Source organism: Erinaceus europaeus, chromosome 15 (assembly GCF_950295315.1).
Source record: "Erinaceus europaeus chromosome 15, mEriEur2.1, whole genome shotgun sequence".
Classification (NCBI taxonomy): domain Eukaryota; kingdom Metazoa; phylum Chordata; class Mammalia; order Eulipotyphla; family Erinaceidae; genus Erinaceus; species Erinaceus europaeus.
In genome coordinates this window covers 24,617,920-24,637,642 of record NC_080176.1, presented here as the reverse complement: position 1 = coordinate 24,637,642, position 19,723 = coordinate 24,617,920, and the positions used below count along the sequence as shown (strand labels likewise).

At 44.5% G+C, this 19,723-nt stretch overlaps 1 protein-coding gene across 1 annotated transcript in view; it reads right to left on the bottom strand.

The window, feature by feature from the left end:
• Positions 1-19,723, bottom strand: part of LOC103125499 (myosin-16-like) — a 74,435-nt gene continuing 54,712 nt past the window's right edge. Inside the window, 9 exon segments of the mRNA XM_060172311.1 lie at positions 1-154; positions 2,265-2,426; positions 2,428-2,495; positions 3,757-3,784; positions 3,786-3,955; positions 4,693-4,860; positions 5,406-5,549; positions 7,383-7,586; positions 14,662-14,854. Coding sequence (XP_060028294.1) covers positions 2,291-2,426; positions 2,428-2,495; positions 3,757-3,784; positions 3,786-3,955; positions 4,693-4,860; positions 5,406-5,549; positions 7,383-7,586; positions 14,662-14,854 — 1,111 coding nt within the window. The 3' untranslated portion in view covers positions 1-154; positions 2,265-2,290.

Sequence of the window (19,723 nt, the reverse complement as noted above, 5' to 3'; positions counted from 1 at the left end):
GCCGCTCTTCCCCCACAGTCATGCTTATTCTTCAGCACCTGTCTCTTTCTAACTTGCACATTGCTTTGCATAGTAAACATTGTCAGGATAGGCTCAGAGTTCCATTCCTACATATTTTCCTTCTCAATGGTCTGCTGTTGAGATCTGTATCAGCCTGAAAGAAATGAGAGAAAAATCCATGTGGCCCAGGATTGCAAGTTCTGACATCTTTGTCCTTGCTAGGAAGACAGTGCTCCAAGATGTCCGAGTTGTTTCTGCACAAACTTTCTTCACTAAGAGATACCACTGAGCCATCCGCAACTCATTCTGTGTGACTTTCTAAGAGAACCTGAGTGTGATCCCTTAGCATGTGAGTATGTCTGCCTGTGGTTTCTCCTGAGGCTACGAAGTGTGTTCTGTTTTTGTCTTCAGGGAATAAAATCACTTAAGACATCTTGTGTCCACTGATGATATGTCAACTCAACCATAGACTGATCAACAAGGGGAAATGGAATAAAAGAGCAAGGATGGGTCAAAATGAGGCCAGTCGACGCTGAGGTCTCAGCTTCACCAACTCCTGGTGCCACTGACAGTGAGGCAGGATCCATTGACAAAGCAATGGACTTGGGCCAGTAGACACCAGGAATAAATAGCCAGCAGGCAGGGGATCTGCTTTACGAGGAGTTTAACTCCCAGAGGCTAAGCCTGGGTGGGTGCTCAGGGAAGCCTTCGGAATAACGCTGCCAACAGAAGAGACCCCTATCTGGTTTTTACCTGAAAGGAGATGATTCCACTTTAATCACAGGACTCACCCAGATAGAGGTATGCCTCTGACTTATTTAGCTTTCTGAATTAATCTTTTTTTTTTTTAAAGGAAAGAGTCTGTGTCACCTTTTTTTGTTTCCTCCCTAAACAAATGGTAAAGTCTCAACTTGAATCCAAAGGTCAATGGCGTTGTCATTTTTGGCTAAAAACCAAGTGGACCCTGAGATGAGTCCTGAGATGAGCTACAAGTGATCAGCCCACCTACTCCCACCAAGGGCTGATTCAGCCAGATGTTTGAACACCTTACCAGGGTCTCCAGAATCTGTGGGTGTCAGACACTGACTTAGAGGCTGCAGCTCCCTGACCCTTGAAGTCTCACTAAGTCTTCGATCTTGAGTTGTCTCAGTCCTAGAGAATAGCCTTCCTCATCTCTACAGTAATCAGGACAAACACCTGCCTTTCCATAGCAGGAGCCTTGAATGACAAGTTGCAAACTCTGAGCTCATTCTTTTCACCTGACAAACAGATACACTTACCCCCATAGGATGAATATAGGAGTAAAAAATATTTCCCATGTGAATGGCTCTCAAGCAAAACCTCTGTTCTCTGGTTCTGTGTTTAAGAGGCAGTTTCTGTTACAGTGTTGGTTATCAAATTTGATCATACACCTGAATCATCTGAGGGCTGTTTAATTACAGATACTGGTGCCACCTACCTCCTTCTGATTCAACAGACCTGGAGCCAGGCCTATTTGCACTTCAAACAGCCTCCCAGATGGCACCAGTAATTCTGCTGGCACAGGGAACAACATTTTGGAAACTGCTCTAGAAAAATGTCCCCTGTCCCCTCTTCGTCTTTCTCTGGTTGCCCAGCATGGGAAGAGGAGTGGTTTATCCTGTGTTGGCATGAAGGCCCTGATGAACCCATGTGTCTTTTGGGTCTCCCTGCAGGGTCAGTGAATTCTGGGCCTTCCTATCCAGGCCTGTAGCCACTTTTACTTCTGGGGTAAAGTTGAGGGTTCCCATTACAGACCCCCCCATAAGTCTGCCATCTAGAAGCATAGCCTAATAAAAAGAGCATTTTGACTTTTGTGAATTTGTCTTCTTGTTATTACCCCCAGTTGGTTCTGAACCTACCGTCGACTGGTATTGATGAATTCCAGGAGGAAAGATATTGTGGGGGTGTGAGAGGCGAGGCCACCCTTCCTATAAACTTGCATATGTACCTGTGGTTTTCCAATGAGCACAAGCATGTCCTTAGCACTTAACTGTGGATCTAGTGTCAGTGGCACCAGGCATGGAGCATGCTTTCAGATGGCAGGGCATCAGAACCACCAGCATCTGTGATACAGGTGTGCGGTACCTTGCCCAAGGTCTTTGAGAATCTAGAAGGGACTGTTGCTACTAGTGGGACGGGGAGTTTGGGACTTCCTGCTGCACGAGATCAGGTGGCAGCCAGAAAGGAGCAGGGAAGGGGAGTGTGGAGCTGTCACAGGCACGGAGAGTGACAGTCACACTTACCAGGTGTGGCCAGGAGCCCAGAGGCCTCACTCCTCAGACAGGGTTTTGGCAGAGCCTGTCTTGGACACCTGGATGATCTCCAGGTGATGCCTGGCGGAGGTGATGCCTTTGCCAGCCACGCAGTGCCTAGTGCGCAGCTTGTTGAGCGCAGTCTCTGCCATGCTCCTCAGCATCATCCAGCTCATGCACCGTCTTCCTGTAGCGAGCCAGCATCTGATTGGCCTGCTCTTCCTGTAACAGAGGCATAGCAGGGACAGGCAGCAAGCCCGGCTTGTCCTGGTTAAATGTGCCCTATTAGTGGTTGTACACGAACATCTAAGAGAGTCTGATTTTTTCTGTGAGGCAGAACAGTATCCAGGTAGGGAAGGCCCTCCAGCTCACTGGGGATAGCTGCTCTCAACACATTGAGCTGAATCTTTTGGCCTTTCATGCCCCTATTACTTTTTTTTTTTTTTTTACATTTTATTTGTTTTTATTTATTATTGAATAGAGACAGAGAGAAGTTGAGAGGGGAGGGGGAGATAGAAAGGGAGAGAGACAGATACTTGCAGCCCTGCTTTACCACTCATGAAGCTTTCCCCCTGCAGATGGGGACCAGAAGCTTGAACCCAGGTCCTTGAACACTGCTTAACCAGGTATGCCACTGTCTGGCTGCCAGGCCCTTATTTCTAAATGCACTTCTTGTAATTTGTGGCTTTAGTGTGTGTGTGTGTGTGTGTCCCTGTTCTGCACTGGAAGATGTGGATTCAGCATTTTCTCAACCCTGACACACATTTTCCAGTCCCTCATTTTCCCAGTTGGAATCACACTGTCATTTTGGTTAGAACCATGTTTACTGTAAGCTTGGCCTTTAGGGGAAGACACTGGGTTCATGGGTAGATGGATTCAATCTTAGGAGAGAGTTATGAAAAGACTATCCCCCCCCCCCTTTTGGGTTTGTTTCCTCCAGAAACAAATGAATAAACAGAAAATGAGCAGGAGAGTCTCAGTATCAGAACTGGCAACAGGAACTGACCTGTAGTGTTAAATATCTTGAGTCTTTGGGGTGGAGGGGTGAGGTTGTGGGGCACCAGACTTGAAGCCACTAATGCAACATGAACACCCCTCTCTGTCCTGCTTCCTCACCTGTGAACTGAACCAGCAATATCATTGAGAGACTCAAAGAAGGGAAGGTCCCAGTGACAGGATGGATGGGTCATCCCGCCATAGCCCCTCAAGGGCTGAGGGAGCAGGCAAGGCGGCCAAGTCCTGCCCTGGTATTACCCCACACAGCCTTGAGCTCTCTAGGTGATCCCAGGGGATATCTTCATTTATTCTTATTTCTGGTGTATAGCATCCACTCAACTCCCCCCTCCACAGCAGCAAGGGCAGAATGCCCTGGACACGAGGCCCATGGGAGTGGTCTTTTGGACAACACTCAATTCCTCCCCTGAAGTTGGTTCTGGTCAAGGTACTGGGGAGGGAGGATTGGGCCTACAGCAGGAGCATTCACCGCCTCCTTGATCTGCCGCTTGTACACTGAGCTTTTTCTGCAGCTTTTCCACCAGCTCCTGCATGCGCTGGTTGGTCTTGTGGTCCTCCTCCGTCTGGAAGACTAGCTCTTTGAGGTGGTGCTCGTTCTTACGCAGCATCTTCACCGTCTCCATGTGCTGTTTCTGCTCACCGTCTAGCTCTGTCTCAAGCTCCTTGATCTGGGAGTGGAGGAGAGGGTGGGGGTTGTGTTTGAACCTCAGAGCTCAGTGGCCTCGTGGCTACAATGTCTGCTTCCTGCCCACCAGGGAACAGGGGAGCCCAGGACAGGAGGACAGGTGGGCTCTGCTTCCCACAGGTCATGCTGTCCTTGCTAGGGGGTGACTTTCCCTGAACCTCAAGTTATCTCCTCTGGGAAGTGGGGGAAGCAGAGGTGGGACAAGGTGACTGAACTCCCTTCCAGCCATAACATTCCATGAGAAAAAGACTATCTTATTTTCTCTAGAACCCTTGTATTTCTGTCTTAGATGTAACTATGTGTCCTCCCCCCCCCCCCCCCAGTGCTGCTCAGCTCTGACTGATGGTGGTGCTGGGGATTGAACCTGGGACTTTGGAGCCTCAGGCATGAGAGTGTTTGTGTCACCATTGTGCTGTCTACCCCAACCTGTTGTTTTTAGTACACAAGAAGAAGGGAATAATGTTGGGAAGAGGAATACAGAAGGAATATTAAGGATTGAGAACATTCTGGTGGGAAAGGGGACAGGAGAAATGAGGAAGCAAAGAGGAGACCTTTGTATAAATTGGTCAGACTTGCTGTCTCCAGCGCCTCTCTCCTAGCACCTACCTGCATAACCTGGTTCCTCATCACACTCTAGGCATGTTCTTGGCGCCAGGCACACAGCCCCTCCCGCCCACACCTCCCAGTCTGCCTCCTGGCTCAGCTCCGCTTCGCCTTCACCCTGGCTTCCAGCTTCATGATCATGCGTTTCCCTCCTTTGAGAACCAGCTGTTTGGCCTCTTCCATCTTGGCCTGCAAGTCTTTGATGGTGATCTCATAGTTCTTGATCTTCTCCAGGTGCATGCAGTGGTCCTGCTCCTGCCTGAGCTCTTCTGCCATGCAGGCGGCCTATGGGAGAGGGGAAGGGCATGAGCTGGGCAGGGACCATCCAGCCTTGTAGCAGTTTTGACCATGGAGGGCCCTTCTGAGGTAACTGGGGAGCCAGCAGCCAACAGGAAGCTTCTGTTGCTGCCAGGCCTCGGTGGATGGAGGACCCCGCACTCCTGTGTCCCCCACGTGGAAAGTTGGGAGAGGCTCACACACTCATGGTCAGGTCTCCTGGCCCCAGGGCTCTGCTGTTTGTTGCCCCCCTGTGAGGGGAGAGCATAGGACCTGGGGCTTGGAGACATAGATCTGCATCCAGTCCCGATGCCATATCATCTGACAACCCTGCCCCCCCACATCTACCTTCATCTACCGACACTCATGTGCACCAGGCACAGAGCCACACTCCGCGGGCACGGCACCAAGTAAGACCTGGAGGTTCCCAAGCTCCTTACCTTTCAGTAAGCACTTGCTTCCCACTTGAGTTTCCCACCTAGGGTAGCCTTGAGGTGTGACTTGGGGAGCACAGACACCCCAACTTCCCCGCAGCAGGCAGTCCGTGCATTTACATCTGTCATGGCCTTCTTGGCCCACTTGTCAGCAGAGCAGAACTCACTAATGAGCTCTTCATGCTCATTGGAGATATGCTGAACATCGGACTTCAGCTTCCACTTGACCACGAGGAAGCTTTGGTTCAAGGAGGGATCAAGGACCTTGCCATGAGCCAGAGGTCTGCACAGTCTGGGGAAGAAGATGGCCCTCTCCTGGACACACTTGTCAGAACCCTCAACTGGAAATTGTGCTGAGCCCCAGCTTGGGGTGAGGGCCTCCCACAGCATTCTCCCTCTGGTCTTAGAGCAGAATCTGCATCACGAGGACCCGGGAATGACACCATTTAGAGCTGGACACAGTGGCAGCTCTGGAGCAATCTTGGTCACAGAGCTGGAGAAACCCAGGTTCATGTCCTGGTACTACATGAATAAATTCCTTATCTCCAGGCTTTAGTTTTCCTATCTTTGACAAGGGGTTGTAGTGTTTATATGTCTCAGGAAATCGTTTTCTTTGGGTGAGTTCTCATGAGACATGAGTAAGGACTAGCCAGTACTGGACAGCACTGAACAAGAAGTGCTAGTGTTACCACTGGCAGTGGGGCGGGGGAAGGCACCTGTTGATGTGAATAAGCCACCCATCTCTCTGGATGGCAGTTTTTTCTGTTATAAAATTAATGTATGTCAGATGGTGGGATATTCTAGGTCCCTTCCAGTTGTGAAGTTCTATCCTCAGCCATACTTTTGGGTGACAGAGGTCCTTAGAAAGGTCTAAACTAGAATCTCCCAGGGAGTTTTTGAAAGTTCACATTTCTGAGATTCCAGCATCAGCCGGATCAGAATCTGCAGAGCAGAGTCTACGAGTTTATCTTTGAAACCCCTGCACAGCAATGTGGATGTAGTGAGCACAACTGTGCTGTCCCTGAGAAGGGGCTGAGATAGAGCAGTTTGTGTTACAGGTTTTTACACAGTGATAATGGTGGCACTGTGGGCAAAGTGTTGGACTCTCAAACATGAGGTCCCAGGTTCAATCCCTAGCATCACATGTGTGAGTGATGTTCTAGTTCTCTCTTTCTCTCTCTCTCTCTCTCTTTTTTTTTTTTTTTTTTTGGCCTCCAGGCTTATTGCTGGGGCTTGGTGCCTGCACCATGAAGCCACTGCTTCTGGAGGCCATTTTTCCCATTTTGTTGCCCTTGTTGCTGTTATTGTTGCCATTGCTGTTGTTGTTGTTGGATAGGACAGAGAGAAATAGAGGAGGGGAAGACAGAGAGAGGAGAGAAAAATAGACATCTGCAGACCTGCTTCACTGCTTATAAAGTGACCCTCCTACAGGTAGGGAACCAGGGGCTCGAACCAGGATACTTACTCTGGTCCTTGCGCTATGCACCATGTGTACTTAACCCACTGCACTACCAACCAGCTCTCCCCCTCTCTCATAAGTAAATACATCTTATTATTTTTTAATTCACTTATTTGGTTGATAGGACAGAGAAATTGAGAGGGAAGGGGGATAGACAGGGAGAGACAGGGCTAGGTAGTGGCACACCTGGCTGAGTGTGTATGAACAATGTGCAAGAATCCGGGTTCAAGCCCCCAGTATCCACCTGCAGAGGGGAAGCGTCACTAGTGGTGAAGCAGGTCTGTAGGTGTTTCTTTCTTTCTCCCTATCTCCCTCTCCTCTTTCAATTTCCCTCTGTCCTACCAAATAAACAAGTATTAAAAGAGAGAAAAAGAGACACCTGCTGCCCTGCTTTACCATTCATAAAACTTTCACTCTGCAAGTGGGGACCAGGGGCTTGAACTTGGGCCCTCATATGCATTGTAACATGCATGTAACCAGGTGCACCACACCATGGTCCCAGTAACTACATCTTTAATAATAATAATAAGGCTTGTAGACGAGCTCCGAGGATACCCTAGCAGGGCCACTGCCCACGCGAGTGTTGAGGCACCACACTGGTGAATGTCTGGTTCCACATGAGCACGCACGGTGCCCACCTGGATGTTGATCTCATTGTGCTGCTCCGTGATCTCCACCACCTCTTGCTCCAGCAGGTTGTGGGAGCGCTCGATGCCCTCACGGGCAGAGTACACCTCCTCCAGCTCCGTCTGCAGCAGGCTCAGGCGCCGCTGCTGCAGTTTGTACTGCTCCCGCAGCTCTTCATGCTGCTGGGCATCCTCATCCATCTGGACTTGCAGGTCCTGGGGGGCAGAAGAGAGGCAAGAGGATCTGGCCTGAGCCTGTCTCCTGAACCCTGGCAGGCCTGAGAGCACTGTGACCTTCATGGGCAAGGCTTAGGAAGGAGCTGTGGAGGATGAGAACAAGGCATAGATCTGCCCTCTGGGAATTGTTCATAATCTACTGAAGGCCATGGGACCAGGGGCCCGGTAGAGACTTGTCTCTGGGCAGTCAGCATGAGGTCAGGCAGGCATTTCCTGATGATGGGGCAGCTGGTGTCTTCTGCAGGGCCTCCTGAAGGAGGTTTTCTCCAATGATCTTTAACAGTTTCAAGCCCTGCTCCTGTCTAATCCCCATCTCCCTTCTCCTCTCTCCTTATTTATCCATAGCATCTCTAATACTGCAATATAAAAAAAAATATTTATTTATTTATTTCCTTTTGTTGCCCTTGTTTTTTATTGTTGTCGTCGTTGTTGGATAGGACAGAGAGAAATGGAGAGAGGAGGGGAAGACGGAAAGGAGGAGAGAAAGATAGACACCTACAGACCTGCTTCACCGCTTGTGAAGTGACTCCCCTGAAGGTAGGGAGCCGGGGCTCAAACCAGGATCCTTACAATGGTCCTTGCGCTTTGCACCACCTATGCTTAACCCACTGCGCTGCTGCGCTACTGCCCGACTCCCCCAATAATGCAGTTTTATTTGTGTGTTGCTTGTTATCTATTTGCTGGGATGTTTGCCCATTGTCACATTTCGAGGAATTCATCTGGAGCCCAGATAGAGCAGGCATCCATAAACAAGTTGAAAATATACTTCAGGACCAGCTTTTTGATAGAGGACAATAGCAGGCGTGTTAGCTCTATTTGTGATTACTCCTTATTATGACTGGTGGTGATGGATGTTTGCTATGCTATTTTCTTTTTCTTTTTCTTTTTCTTTTTTTTTTAATAATTTATTTCTTTATTGGGGAATTAATGCTTTACATTCAACAGTAAATACAATAGTTTGTACATGCATAACATTCCCCAGATTCCCATTTAACAATACAACCCCCACTATGTCATTCATCATCTTTCATGGGCCTGTATTCTCCCCACCCACCCCAGAGTCTTTTACTTTGGTGTAATACTCCAATTCCATTTCAGGTTCGACTTGTGTTTTCTTTTCTAATCTTGTTTTTCAACTTCAGCCTGAGAGTGAGATCATCCCATATTCATCCTTCTGTTTCTGACTTATTTCACTCAACATGATTTTTTCAAGGTCCATCCAAGATCGGCTGAAAATGGTGAAGTCACCATTTTTTACAGCTGAGTAGTATTCCATTGTGTATATATACCACAACTTGCTTAGCCACTCATCTGTTGTTGGACACCTGGGTTGCTTCCAGGTTTTGGCTATTACAAATTGTGCTGCCAAGAACATATGTGTACACAGATCTTTTTGGATGGATGTGTTGTGTTCCTTAGGATATATCCCCAGGAGGGGAATTGCAGGGTCATAGGGTAGATCCATTTCTAGCCTTTTGAGAGTTCTCCAGACTGTTCTCCACAGAGGTTGGACCAATTTACAATCCCACCAGCAGTGCCAGAGGGTTCCTTTGACCCCACACCCTCTCCAGCATTTGCTGCTGTTACCTTTTCTGATGTATGACATTCTCACAGGAGTGAAGTGATATCTAACTGTTGTCTTGATTTGCATTTCTCTGACAATCAGAGACTTGGAGCATTTTTTCATGTGTTTCTCTGCCTTTTGGATCTCTTCTGTGGTGAATATTCTGTCCAAGTCCTCCCCCCATTTTTGGATGGGGTTATTTGTTGTCTTGTTGTTGAGTCTGGCAAGCTCTTTATATATGTTGGTTATTAAACTCTTATCTGATGTATGGCATGTAAAGATCTTCTCCCATTCTGTGAGGGGTCTCTTGGTTTGGGTAGTGGTTTCTTTTGCTGTGCAGAAGCTTTTTAATTTGATGTAGTCCCACAGGTTTATACTTGCCTTAGTCTTCCTTGTAATTGGATTCGTTTCATTGAAAATGTCTTTAAAATTTATGTGGAAAAAAGTTCTTCCAATATTTTCCTCTAAGTATCTGATAGTTTCTGGTCTAACATCCAAGTCCTTGATCCACTTGGAATTTACTTTTGTATTTGGTGAAATACAGTGATTCAGTTTCATTCTTCTGCATGTTTCAACCCATTGTTTCCAACACCATTTGTTGAAGAGACTCTGCTTTCCCCATGTAATAGTCTGGGCCCCTTTGTCAAAGATTCAATTGTGGGGCCTCATTTCTGGGCTCTCAATTCTATTCCACTGGTCAGTGTGTCTGTTCATGTTCCAGTACCAAGCAGTTTTGATGACAATGGCCCTATAATACAGTTTGAGATCTGGGAGTGTGATGCCTCTGGTTCTGTTCTTTTTTTCTCAAGATTGTTTTGGCAATTCTAGGTCTTTTCTGGTTCCAGATAAAGATTTGTAGCATTTTTTCTATTCTCCTAAAAAATGTGCTTGGGATCTTGATGGGGATAGCATTAAATTTGTAGATGGCTCTGGGTAATGTATTCATTTTGATGATGTTAATTCTTCCAACCCATGAACATGGAATATCTTTCCACTTCTTTGTGTCTTTTTCAATTTCTTTGAGTAGTGACTCATAATTTTCAGTATACAAGTCTTTCACTTCTTTGGTTAGGTTTACTCCTAGATATTTTATTGTTTTTGTTGCTATAGAAAAAGGAACTGATTTCTGGATTTCAATTTCTTCTAACTTAGTGTTTGCATAGAGGAATGCCACTGACTTTTGGATGTTAATTTTATAGCCTGACACCTTACTGTATTGCCTGATGATTTCCAAAAGCTTCTTGCTGGATTCCTTAGGTTTTTCCATGTATACTATCATGTCATCTGCAAATAAGGAGAGTTTGACTTCTTCTCTTCCAATCTGTATCCCTTTAATTCCTTGCTCCTGCCTGATTGCTATGGCAAGAACTTCCAACACTATGTTGAATAGTAATGGTGATAGTGGGCAGCCCTGTCTAGTACCTGATCTGAGTGGAAATGCTTCCAGTTTTTCACCATTGAGTATGATGTTGGCTGTAGGTTTGCTATATATAGACTCCACTATCTTCAGGAATTTTCCATCTATTCCCATGTTTTGTAGTGTTTTGATCATAAAGGGATGTTGTAGTTTGTCAAAGGCTTTCTCTGCATCTATTGATATGGCCATGTGGTTTTTGGTCTTGCTTTTGTTGATGTGGTGGATCACATTGATTGATTTACGTATATTAAACCAATCTTGCATGCCTGGGATAAACCCCACTTGGTCATGATGAACAATCTTCTTAATATACTGCTGTATCCGGTTGGCTAGAATTTTGTTCAATATTTTTGCATCTATGTTCATCAGAGATATGGGTCTGTAGTTTTCTTTTTTGGTTGTGTCCCTGTCTGCTTTTTGGTATCAGGGTGATGTTGGCTTCATAGAAGCTGGCAGGGAGTATTCCAGTGTCTTCAATCTTCTGGAAGACTTTTAAAAGTAGAGGTATTAGTTCTTCTTTGAAAGTTTTGTAGAATTCATTTGTAAAACCATCTGGTCCATGACTTTTATTTTTGGGAAGATTTTTTTATAACTGTTTCAATTTCATTAGCTGTGATGGGCCTGTTCATGTTATCCACTTCCTGTTTACTTAGTTTTGGAAGTTGGTAGGTATCTAGGAAATCATTCATTTCTTCCAGGTTCTCTAGCTTGGTGGCATATAGTTGTTCATAGAAGCCTTGCATGATATGTTGAATTTCTGCAGTGTCTGTTGTGATATCTCCTCTTTTATTTACTATCCGATTTATTTGGGTCTTCTTCCTTTTTTGTTTTATGAGTCTGGCTAAAGGTTTGTCGATTTTGTTTACTCTTTCGAAGAACCAACATTTACTTTCATTGATTTTTTGTATGGTTTTCCTATTCTCAATGTTATTTATTTCTGCCCTAACTTTAGTGATTTCTGTCCTTCTGGTTGCTTTAGGATTCCTTTGTTGTTCTTCTTCTAGGTCTTTAAGATGTGCAATCAGGCTGTTTATTTGTGCTTTTTCTTGTTTCCTAATGTGTGCTTGTATAGCTATGAACTTCCCTCTTAGGACTGCTTTAGCTGTGTCCCAAATATTTTGATAGCTTGTGTCTTTATTTTCATTGAACTCTTGAAACATTTTGATTTCTTCCTTGATTTCCTCTTTGACCCAGAAGTTGTTAAGAAGTGTACTGTTGAGCTTCCACATTTTGGCACTGTTACTAATCTTCTGTTGATTGTTAAGTGTTAGTTTAATTCCACTGTGGTCTGAGAAGATGCTTGGGATGATTTCAGTGCTCTTGAATTGGCTGATGCTGTCTTTGTGGCCTAACATATGGTCTATCCTTGAGAATGATCCCTGTGGATTTGAGTAAAATGTGTATTCCAGTTTCTTGGGATGAATGACTCTGAAAATGTCCAATAGTTGTAGTTTATCTATCTCTTCATTTAGCTCCCTTATGTCTTTACTGATTTTCTTCCTGGATGATCTGTCAAGTTGAGATAGTGGGGTGTTGAAGTCCCCTACTATGATTGTGTTACTGTTAATATATTGCTATAGCTCTTTCAGTAGAAGTTTGATGTATTTAGATGGCTTCTCATTGGGTGCATAGATGTTAATAATTGTTAAGTCCTCTTGATTGACTGATCCTCTGAGCATTAAGTAGTGTCCATTCCTATCTTTTTTAATCTTATCTATTTTCAAGTCTATCATGTCAGATATGAGAATAGCTGTTCCTGCCCTTTTTTGTGGGCCATTGGCTTGTATGATAGTTTTCCATCCTTTCACTTTAAGTCTGTGTTTGTCTTGTTGAGTTAGGTGAGTTTCCTGTAGACAACATATTGTTGGGTTGTGTTTTCTGATCCATCTTCCTACTCTGTGTCTTTTAATAGGTGAATTCAGGCCATTGACATTTATTGATATCAAAGAGTGAAGATATTTTAACGCCATTCTTGTAGAGTTTTAGAGTGTTTCGATGTATGTCCTATTTGTGGTGGTCTGGTTGTTTATAGGAGACCTTTCAGAACTTCTTTCAGGGCAGGCTTGGTGATGGTTGCTTCCTTCAACTGTTGCTTGTCTGAGAAGGTTTTGATGCTTCCATCTAGTCTGAATGACAGTCTAGCAGGATATAGTATTCTTGGCTGAAAGCCTTTCTCATTGAGCACTCGATAGATATCTTGCCATTCTCTTCTGGCCTGTAGTGTTTGTATGGAGAAGTCTGCTGCTAATCTTACGGGTTTTCCTTTGTAGGTGACTCTTTGTTTTTCTCTTGCAGCCTTGAGGATCCTTTCTTTATCCTTATTCCTTTCCATTCTAAGTATGACATGTCTTGGTGTCTTTAGGTCTTGGTTAATTCTGTTTGGGACCCTCTGGGCTTCTTGAATCTTTATGTCTTTGGTGTTGTCTAGACTAGAGAAATTTTCAGCTATTATGGCCTGGAGAATGCTTTCTTCCTCTCCTTCTCTTTCTTCCTCTGGCAAGCCAATAATGCGTATATTGTTTCTTTTGAAGTCATCCCATAGGACTCTGTTGTTGTTTTCAGCATCTCTTAATCTCTTTTTGAGATCTCTTACTTCTTTTTTAGTTGTCTCTAATTCATCCTCAATCTTGCTAATTCTGTCTTCAGCCTCATAGATTCTATTCTCTCTGCCCTCTACTGCTTTCTGGAGTTCATCTATTTTGTTGCCCTGCTCTGATACTGTTTTAGCTTGTTCAGCTAGTTGCCTTCTTAGCTCAGCGATTTCAGCTTTCAGCTCTCTAATAACCATGAGGTAATTAGTATTTTCTTCCATATTCTCATTTGTTGTTCCTGCATTTCTGATTACAATTTTTTCAAATTCTTTACTCCTGTTATTATTTCCTTAGCTAATGTTTGGATGTTGAACTCGTTGTTTTGTGCTTCACCCTCTGGAGGACTTTTAGCTGGACTCTTGTCCTGGTTCGAGTCTCCAATATTTTTTCTTGTTGTTTTAACCATTTTATATATTATGTTATGAGTTCCCTTTATCAGTACTTTTCAAATTATTGATCACTATTGCCTGGATTGACTTGTGTCTAAGTAATTTAATTAAAGGGTTTACCGTGGTGGAAGTTAACAGTTTTTTCAATCCCTGAGTTGGAGCTCAGTGGTGTAAAAGCCTCTTTTTTTTTCTTCCCTGTAGGCTAGGGAGCCTGAGGGATTTTAAACTATCAATAGGCTTCTTAGCTTAATCACTGACTCCTGACCAAGAGATAAAGCAGGGTGTGGCAGAGATAATCCAGTGGTTATGCAAAGAGACTTTCACAGCCCCTCAGCTATGCCACCGAGGTATAGGTCTTCTCCTGAGTTTCCTGGTTAGATCTCTGTCCCCTGGTGTCCCTCCCTGTTGCTGCTCCAGATTCTGAGGGTAGTAGCAATGGAGACTCAGAGTTGCACTTGGTGAGTCTCTGGGGAGTCCTCTCCTCCCTTCAGCTGTCCCCTTGTTGGTGGAGCAGACTGGAGGTGGTGTCTCAACTGATAAACTGTTTAACTGTTAGCAGTCACTTAATCTCTCCTTAGGCCCCTCTCTCCTGTCACCAGCCACACGTGTTTGTACTCATGGGTGATTTACTGGGTTCCTGTGGTCATTCTAGTCCTATCTTGTTTTGGTCCGGGTGGTCTCCTTTGGTATTCCTAGTTGATCCGGGAGAGGAGAGGAGAGGAGAGGAGAGGAGAGGAGAGGAGAGGAGAGAAAGCGATCTGCTGCTCGTAGCTCCGCCTCCAGAAGTCTCCTTTCGCTATGCTATTTTCTATGCCTGAGATTATTTAAAAGTAAAAAAATGAGTTTTGGAAAAAAAAAATCAAGACAGGCTCTACTTCCTGTTTCATCCTTTCTTCTCTCTTTCCAGTGGTTCAGGATTTGAACTTAGTTCATTAGGGCCTCTCATCTGTACAGTTCCCAGGTCTCCTGCTCCTCGGGCTGCAGCCACCCATGTTTTTGCTCTCATGCATTTATCCTGGCTACATGAAGTTAGCTCTCTGTAATGTAATCCTGCTTGCTTTGTAATTAGTTCTTCCTCTTCCCAAGTGATTACCTTGATTTGCTGCTGCAGACTTTTCAGTGTCTTCACAAGCTCTCTGTTGTTCTTGTTGGCGTGATCCAGCTGGATTTCCATCTCATTCAGGTCTGTCTCCATTTCCTTCTTGAGCCGAAGTGCCTCTGCCCGGCCCTTGGCCTCTGCCTTCAGGCTGGCCTGCAAGGACTCGATAGCCTGCTGGTGGTTCTTCCTGCAAGACCAAGCAGAAAAGGCCTTGGTCCACTGAGCTCACTGTTCAGTCTATGCTGACCCTCCCTAGATAAGGTGTCTCTGAGCATCAGGGTGAGTATGCCGTCTTGTGACGTTAAATAAAATGCCTCCATTTAAAGCATTTGTCTGAGAGCATGATGGTTTGGGAAAAGGAATGGAGGACCAGTGTTTCACATGTGCTTTAGTGACCTTGTTTCATTTAATATGCAAAAGAAAATTTGTAAGAAAACTGAGACTCCATGATGATCCAAAATCCATGTGCATAGCCCACCATGGAGTCAGGCTTCAAACCCAGATGCTAAGGTTCCTGGTGTTTACAACATAACACATAACCTTTTGCTGTACAGGTAGGCTTTATATCTCTCTTCAAGATTAATTTCAAGAGTCATTAATTTACTACATTTAATAGATATTAATTACCCTGTAGTCAGCACAGTAAACATTCCATACAGCCCTTTTATAAGCTGTACTAATCTCCTTTTAAAGTATTAACTTATTTATTGGACAGAGACAAAAATCATAGCTCCACTGGTGCAGTGCTTATCAGAGACAGAAGAATCAAGAGGGAAGGGGAAGACAGAGAGAGAAAGAGAGAGAGAGAGAGCCCCATAACCTGCAACACTGCTTCACCATTTTTGATTTTTTAAATATTTATTTATTTATTCCCTTTTGTTGTCCTTGTTTTTTATTGTTGTAGTTATTATTGATGTTGTTGTTGTTGGATAGGACAGAGAGAAATGGAGAGAGTAGGGGAAGACAGAGAGGGGGAGAGAAAGATAGACACCTGCAGACCTGCTTCACCGCCTGTGAAGGGATTTCCCCTACAGGTGGGGAGCCGGGGCCTCGAACTGGGATCCTTACGCACTTTGCACCACCTGCACTTAACCCGCTGCGCTACTGCCCGACTCCCTGCTTCACCATTTTTGAAGCCTCCCCCTACAGGTAGGGACCGGGGGCTTGAACCTGGGTCCTTGTGCATTGTAACATGCACTCAATCTGTGCCTCACTGCTCAGCCCTGTATTAATCTTTTATAGGAAGATAAGATAAGATATCATCAAGACACATACATGCGACCCCAAATGTGTTTGTTCACCCCTGCTCCACCTCTGAGAACATACTGTGTGCAGGCACATAGCTAGATTTGCAGAATGTTGAACTGTATTCAGAGTGATGGTGCAGTGACATACTAGAAGCAAATAAAATCATGATTCATTTTGATTTAAGAGAAAAATAAAAGAAGATCTAAAAACTGGCAATACATTCCTGTTTGTGGATCAGAGCCCTTAGTATTGTTGAGGGGAAGTTGAGTGCAGTTCCCAAATCCTGGCTGACCTCTGCAGAAATTGACAGCCTAATCCTACAATGTGTATGGAGCTTCAAGACCCAGCATTTGACTTCTCCTGTGGTTCTGCTTACAAGCCTCTCAGGAGGGGCTGTGCAGGTAGTATAAACTTTCCACTTGGCAGCGTGTGAGGATTTCAGGCAGCCTGATGAGGGAGAGAGCCAGCGTGGACAGTCCCAAATATGTTGATCTTTTCAGAATCACAACAAACCATTACTCTGTAAACTAGAACCTAGTAACAAGTCCAGACATTTCTCACAACACTGGACACTGAATAAATAAATTCCGGGAGTCGGGTGGTAGCACGGCAGGTTAAGCGCACGTGGTGCATAGCGCAAGGACTGGCATGAGGATCCCAGTTCAAGCCCCTGGCTCCCCACCTGCAAGGGAATCACTTCACAGACGGTGAAGCAGGTCTTTAGGTGTCTATGTTTCTCTCCCCCTCTCTGTCTCCCCCTTTTCTCTCTGTCCTATCCAACAACGACGACATAAATAACAACAACAATAAAACAACAAGGGCAACAAAAGGAAATAAATAAATAATAAAAAACTCTAAAATAAATAAATAAATTCCTACATCCATCGCTCCTTGGAACTCTCAACAAATCAGTTCTCTCCTGTAACAATTGTTTACATGAATGTAAACAGGAATGAATCAGTGTGACTTTGAAGGTTATACCATGCCCCCGTATATATAATTGCACTCAACCATCACCACATTCTAGGGAAGTGATGAACATGCTCTTGTCATCCTCATCTATTAGATGAAATAATTGTTCTTACTGCATTTTTCATGAGAGGAGATACACATAACATAAAAACCACCATTTTATTTTATTTTATTTTTTTCCTCCAGGGTTATTGCTTGGGCTCAGTGCCTGCACCATGAATCCACTGCTCCTGGAGGCCATTTTTTCCCCCTTTTGTTGCCCTTGTTGTTGTAGCCTTGTTGTGGTTATTATTGTTGTTGTTGAATAGGACAGAGAGAACTCGAGAGAGGAGGGGAAGACAGAGAGGGGGAGAGAAAGACAGACCTGCTTCACCACCTGTGAAGCGACTCCCCTGCAGGTGGGGAGCTGGGGGCTTGAACCGGGATCCTTACGCTGGTCCTTGTGCTTTGTGCCATGTGGGCTTAACCCACTGCACTACCGCCCAACCCCCTAGGCCCCACCATTTTAGCCATCTTTAAGTAGATGGTTCAATGATGCCAAAATATTTTTATAATGCTGTGCTACCAATACCACTGACCTGGTATCTTCAAGGACTCCAGTTAACTGAAACCATATATCCATTAAGTAGTGACTCCCCATTTTTTCCTTTCCTTGACCCCTATTTACTACCATTCTACTTTTTGCTTTATTTATTTATTTACTTATTTTTGCCTCCAGGGTTATCCCTGGGGCTCAGTACCTGCAGTATAAATCCACTGCTCCCAGTGGCCATTATTTTTTGTCATTTTTTTTCTTTCAATTTTATGTGACAGGATAGAGAAAAGTTGAGAGGAGAGGGGAGATAGGGAGGAGTGGAGAAAGATGAATACCTACAGACATGCTTCACTGCTCATGAAACATTCCACCTGCAGGTGGGGTGCGGGGGCTTGAACTGGGTCCTTGCATGTGGTAATACGTGTGGTTAACCAGGCACACCCCCCACCCAGGTTATCACTTGGGCTCGGTGCCTGCACTACGAATCCACTGCTCCTGGCGACAATTTTTTTATTCTGTTTTTATTGGATAGGATGGAAAGAAATTGAGAGGGAAGGGGAGATAGAGAGGTAGAGAGAAACAGACACTGTAGACCTGCTTCACTGCCGGGATAGCCTGAGGGTACTTCTTCCCGAGCTAGTGCTCTCTGGGTTGGAGAGAACTCAACTGGAGCCGATCTAGGCTGCTGCGTGGGAGAGGGATCAGGAACTCTTGCCGTACCAACTTTGCAGGAGATACACTCTGGAACTCTCGGAGCTGGAAAGCAATTTCCAAGTGTCTTTAATCAGAAGAGCAGCTGTTTTTATACTCTCCAAGTAGGGTGGAAACATTATGTGATATAGAGAGGGTGGAGAGAAAAGTGACTGGTGAAAATCAGAGTGTGACAAGGAGGGGGCGGAACAGGCGAGAATCCTATCACTGAACCACCAATGCCCTGGAGGGAGTGCTTTATGTAAATGTAAAAGTGATTTATGTAAATAGACCAAAGCTTTGAATGGGTTCAGTAAATCCCTATATAGGCATATGGTTAAGCAGAAGCCAGGGGGAGGTGGCATACTACCCAACACTTCACTGCTTGTGAAGTGACCCCCCTGCAGGTGGAGAGCTGGGGGCTGGAACAGGGATCCTTGCACAGGTCCTTCCTTGCACATTGTACTATGTGTACTTAACCCAGTGTACCACTGTGCACCTTCCCTTCTACTTTTTGTATTGACAATTCTTACTATTATAAACACTTCATATGTGGTTTGGTCTATATGTATCTCTGTGGAATCATTAGTACAATAAAAGCTAAAAGAACAACTGCTTCATGTACATACTGAATTATATAATATTTGTCTTTTTACTAATATACTTATTTGTTTAGTATAGAGTTAAAAAAACTGAGAGGGAAGTGAGGGAGAGACACCTGTAGCACTATTTCACTGTTTGTGAAACTTCCCCCCAGCAGGTGGGCACCAGGGGCTTGTACCCTTGTGTATTATAATGCGTGCACTCTACCAGGTGTGCATCACCTCCTGGACCCAGTACTTGTCTTTTTTTTTTTTTTTGTGACCAACTTACTTTACTTAGCATAATGTTATACCATGTGTCAGGATGTCCTTCCTTTAAAAAGACCAAATGTATTCCATTGTATATGTACCATACTTTGTTTGCTCACTCATGTATCATTGGACTTCAGGTGGTTTCCACATCTTAGCTGTAAACATTGAGCTGTTGTGAATGTGGCTGTACAAATACCTCTTTGAGACCCTTCTTTCAGTTCTCTTGGGAGTATGTGCAGAATTGGAGTTGCTAGATCATATGATAGTTCTCCTCTGCAGCTTTAGAGGAACCTCTACACTGGTCTACATAACAACTGTACCATTTTATCTTCCCATCAACAGTGTACAAGGGCCCCTGATTTCTTTTTTTTACTAGAATTTAAATTTATTACATAAAATGTAAATTACATACATGACATGCCATGGTACAAAATACAGATAAGTGTATGAACAGGAAAGTCACATAATGCAAATCCTGGACAATGATTTGACTTCAAACAGTTTAATACAAAACAGAATTTAGTGATATCTAATAAACTATTAAAGTCTGAGAGATTTAGATAAATACACCAAACACTAAGCATTTTATAGATTTCACTATAAAAATAGTGTAAGGTCAATGAAAATACTACAAGTGACATAATTTATTCAGCAGACAATTTAAAGGAAGGAAATGCAGAGCTCTAGTCCCTTGGCTGTGGAACGCTCTAGATTTCCATCAGAGGTGTGGAGTGGAGAGAAGGTAAACCTTCAGCCT